Source organism: Xiphias gladius, chromosome 10, assembly GCF_016859285.1.
Source record: "Xiphias gladius isolate SHS-SW01 ecotype Sanya breed wild chromosome 10, ASM1685928v1, whole genome shotgun sequence".
In the NCBI taxonomy this organism is placed as follows: domain Eukaryota; kingdom Metazoa; phylum Chordata; class Actinopteri; order Istiophoriformes; family Xiphiidae; genus Xiphias; species Xiphias gladius.
In genome coordinates, this window is record NC_053409.1 from 11,062,673 (window position 1) to 11,066,637 (window position 3,965).

The 3,965-nt window shown below is 41.7% G+C and overlaps 1 protein-coding gene across 2 annotated transcripts; it reads right to left on the minus strand.

Moving 5' to 3' along the window:
* Positions 1 to 895: 895 nt before the first annotated feature.
* Positions 896 to 3,685, minus strand: LOC120795335 (cytochrome P450 1B1-like). 2 transcript variants are annotated; one of them, XM_040137184.1, is made up of 2 exons: positions 3,587 to 3,685; positions 896 to 3,446 (listed from the first exon to the last, which is right to left on the minus strand). In XM_040137184.1, the coding sequence occupies exon 2, from the start codon at positions 3,441 to 3,443 to the stop codon at positions 1,842 to 1,844; it is 1,602 nt and encodes a 533-aa protein (XP_039993118.1). In that variant the 5' UTR covers positions 3,444 to 3,446; positions 3,587 to 3,685; the 3' UTR covers positions 896 to 1,841. The 2 variants fall into 2 exon arrangements, with proteins under 2 accessions (XP_039993118.1, XP_039993120.1); XM_040137186.1 differs by having other exon boundaries at positions 3,615 to 3,678.
* Positions 3,686 to 3,965: the final 280 nt, after the last annotated feature.

Consider the following 3,965-nt stretch of genomic DNA (forward strand, 5'->3'; position numbering starts at 1 on the left):
TCCTCTTTAAGCCTCAAAGTGTTATTTAAATGAAACACAGAAGTTAAGAGGGTAAATCTCTCAGCCAGCAGGGACCAAACCAGACACTGCTTTTTTTGTAATGGGTCACATGCAGGAAAGATTGAGAACCAATGGTTTGATCCTTTATAACGCACAAAGGTACAAAGTTGTACTTAAGTTCAGTACTCAAGTATGTGCTTATTTACTTTCCACTGCTGCTAAAAAAGCTCCAACAAGGCCAAATCATCAGTTCTCTTTTTGCATGTTAAATCATAATAACATATGCCAAACCCAAACTGCACTAAGGTAGTAACAGTTGTAAATGAAACGGCTCAAAGGGACGTGAAACACACATATAGTACGAAGTGGGCTGATAAATGTTGTTTACTGGATGTGGATGTTTATCTGATGTGACCTCCAATTGTAACAGTGTTTGTTAGGTTGATGCAGTTACCCCAAAGTTAAAGTGCTTCGCCATGATGTCTTAACATTGTTTGCCCTACTCCCTAATGCCAAAACTGTTTTGTATCTCTAGGCTTCGCACCTTTTATTGGATATGATGTCAGTTTAAGAGATGCAAGGCTGCTCAGTGAGTCACAGAATCTGAATGTGTTCGTTCAGAAAAAAAATGAGACAGCAGTCGAAAGTACAGCGCGGTCCATGTTAAATATTGATGAGTGAAGCCTGCGGTTGCTTACTGTTGCCTGTACTGTTGAAATGATTCACACCCTGCTTGTATGCAGTGGAGAACACGAGCATGCAGGACCTGTAACCCATATTAATCTTTCACAACAACACTGAGACAGGACACCATGATCTATTATTATATCTTTGACCTCTCTGGCTTGTGTGATTCTCAACAATTTGGCTGAAACATCCCACAGATTCAGTTATAAATGTTTATTGTACATTCAGGGCTTTGGTCACACTGTAGAGTACAGACTGTATCACACAGGGTCATGTTCATTATGAAAACATTATTTAGCTATTCTATGCAGCTTATTACTCTGACAATGTGGTATGTCTTATGAATCACGTTGTACAGTGATGTACTATGTGTACATACATAAGAACTAAGACAGTGAAATTAGTGGCTCTTAGACATACGTTACATGTCACATGAGTTATTGAATACAACTGTATTATACATGATTTAAGAGTACATGAACGTAGATGACATGCACACTGTATTTGTATTGAGCTCAAACATAAGAAGGTTCAGTACATATGAAGACAAATGAGTGCCTCTGTGGTTAATTTTTCAGTTGAGACCACACAGCTGCTTCATAATTTCTCCCCATCAGCCAAAAAAGCACTTGAAGAAAAATGTATTCATCACCACCGGTTTACATTGCAATTTAGGGGAGACTTCACTAAATACCATCATATAAATAACAATGCATACTTAAAGTTTTTTATGAATTGTGGTTTTGGACAACCACATCAAAGCTTTCATTACATTTATTGCCGTGTCTTACATGGTGCAGTACAGACATATTTAGGTTTTCACAGTCACTTACAAAGTCACAGTTTTTTGAGAGCTGAGGAGTGAAATTGCCTTTGAGTTCAGGTCACGACTGACATGGTTCCTAATGTCATTGTCACGATGTGTAATTTTAATACATAAACTGGCAGATATTTGGTGACCAAGCGAAGTAACAGTATTGCATTTGTTCATAGTTTGAAATGTCAGCAAAACTAAGAAATCTTACCATTTGCATTTTTTGGGTTAATTGAAGCCTATTACATAAAAATCCTCTGTGATACAAGGCATAAATATTTATTTCAGAACACATACCTCATATTGCGTTGCTGTTCCTTAATTGTATTCAAACAGATTATTATTGGCCTTTAAGTAGTTCTCCCCTAGGTTTGGCAGTGATCTTGTAGTCTAAAGGCTTCAGTGTTAAACCATATGAGCAGTTTAAGGACAGGTCCTCATTGGGGCATTTCTCAAAGCTACATTGCTGGAGGAGAATTGCAAAGAACAAAAATATCTCGACTTTGGCAATCTGGTCCCCAATACATCTTCTCTTCCCTGCTGAGAAGATCATAACATTGTTGATGAGATCCTTGTCTAGGGAGCCATTTTCATCCAGGAAGCGCGAGGGGTCAAAGACATGTGGATCCTTCCACTTCAGGGGGTCATGATTGACGGACCACTGATTGATGAAGACCACCATGTCTTTGGGGATGTGGAGACCATCAACAGTGACGTCTGAGGTTGTGGAGTGGGGGATGGTTACGGGGACGAAGCTGGTGAAGCGCATTGTTTCATAGATGAAGGCATCCAGGTATGCCAGGCTGCTTCTGTCCTCTATTGATGGCAGTCTGTTTGGCCCTACCACTTTGTCTATGAGCTCATGGAGTTTGGTTTGGATTTCAGTGTGTTTTGCTAGGAGAAGCACGATCCAGTGAAGAGCCGTGGAGATGGTATCCAGACCTGCTCCAATCAGATCTGACACTGTCCCCTCTGTGTGGCCTTTGGTGAGTCCGTTGTCACTGTCAGATTTGTCAATGACACCAATAATAGCATCGCTCATACCCCTCGTTACCTCTGGATCAAATGTCTCTCTGTGCTCCTTTACTTTGTTCTGGACAAACCCAAAGAACTCTTTATTCAGGTCTTTGAAGTTTTTAAAGACACTGCGGACTGGATTGGGGAAAGACTGAAGCCATGGCATAACATCTACCAAGCTGCCAGCCCCTACCGTCTGTCCAAACTGATCTATCCTCTCCAACAAGGCTCTAAACTCAACATCGTCATGTCCATAACGTTTTCCAAAGCATAAGGCACAAATCACATTAGCTGCAGCTACTGTCAGCTCATGAGCAGGGTTGAAATACTGGCCCTGTACACTGAGCTTAAGGAAAATCTCAACTAGCTCTGTGGCTTCAGCTACAATTTGCTGCTCAAAGGCTTTTTTGGTCTGGCTGTTGGCAGATGAGAAAGCTCTGATTGTTGATTGAGCAATTTTCCTGTGCATCTTCCACTGTTTGCTGTAGTTGGTGAAAGTCATACTTTTCCCCCCTGATACAGCCTGAAAAGAGACAAAGTTTGGTCTGCCTGCGAACTCTGTGCTGTGCTGTATCAGAGCCTGACGTATCGCCCTGTCTCCATTGAGAACCACAATATCGCTGCAACCAAGCCGTATCTGGTACACATTGCCATATTTTTTGGCTAGCTTGGCAAAGGTGATGTGAGGCATCTGGCCCAGCTGCATGGCGTTGCCCACCACGGGCCAGGCGAATGGTCCCGGCAGTCTTCTCTTGAGCCTGAGGTTCCTGACCCACAGACAGGCTTCCAGACAGAAGAGGAAAACAAAGGAAGCAACCAGAGCAGGCTGGACCTGTCCAGTCCATTCCCTGATGATGCTGCTTCCTTTCACACCAAACTCAGAGTCCACTTGAGCCATTGTGCTGTCCTGTAGTTTGTCTAGCATCCACTGCATCCAATAAAAAAGAAGTTTTCAATTAAAATGGGAAACCATTTCAAGTGGTTTCTCTTTTAACAGTTTTAAATATATTAAAATACAAATTATTTATGTTATTTTGTATTATAATCAGACTGATAAAATAGCCATACCAAAAAAAGGGCTCCAAGCAAAACTCACATGCTGTCTCACCCCTCTTCCACAGAAGCTAGTGAGAAGGGCTCGATCAGGTTGAGCAGTTTTGACCGCTTTAGAAGAATGCAGATTCAAGCCTTAACACTTCGCTTATATGTATCTCTATGGTGGGAGGGGTCAGCGAATTCAGGTTTTTTATTATTTCTCCCCTCCCATTTTGACCACAGCCTGCAGACCTTAGTCCTATTCCCTCTCAGGCCTCCTTCCAGCAACGTCCCTTGTAGGATGACGGAAAAAGGAGAGCAGCTACTTAATAGGTCCTGTTGCCAAAAACTAAAGATTTATAGCTTTTTTTCCCAAAGAATATAAGAGAGATTACCATGGCACATTTAAAAG

Coding starts and splice junctions, on each gene's coding strand:
- LOC120795335 (XM_040137184.1), bottom strand. CDS start 3,443: ATGCTAGACAAACTACAGGACAGCACAATGGCTCAAGTGGACTCTGAG.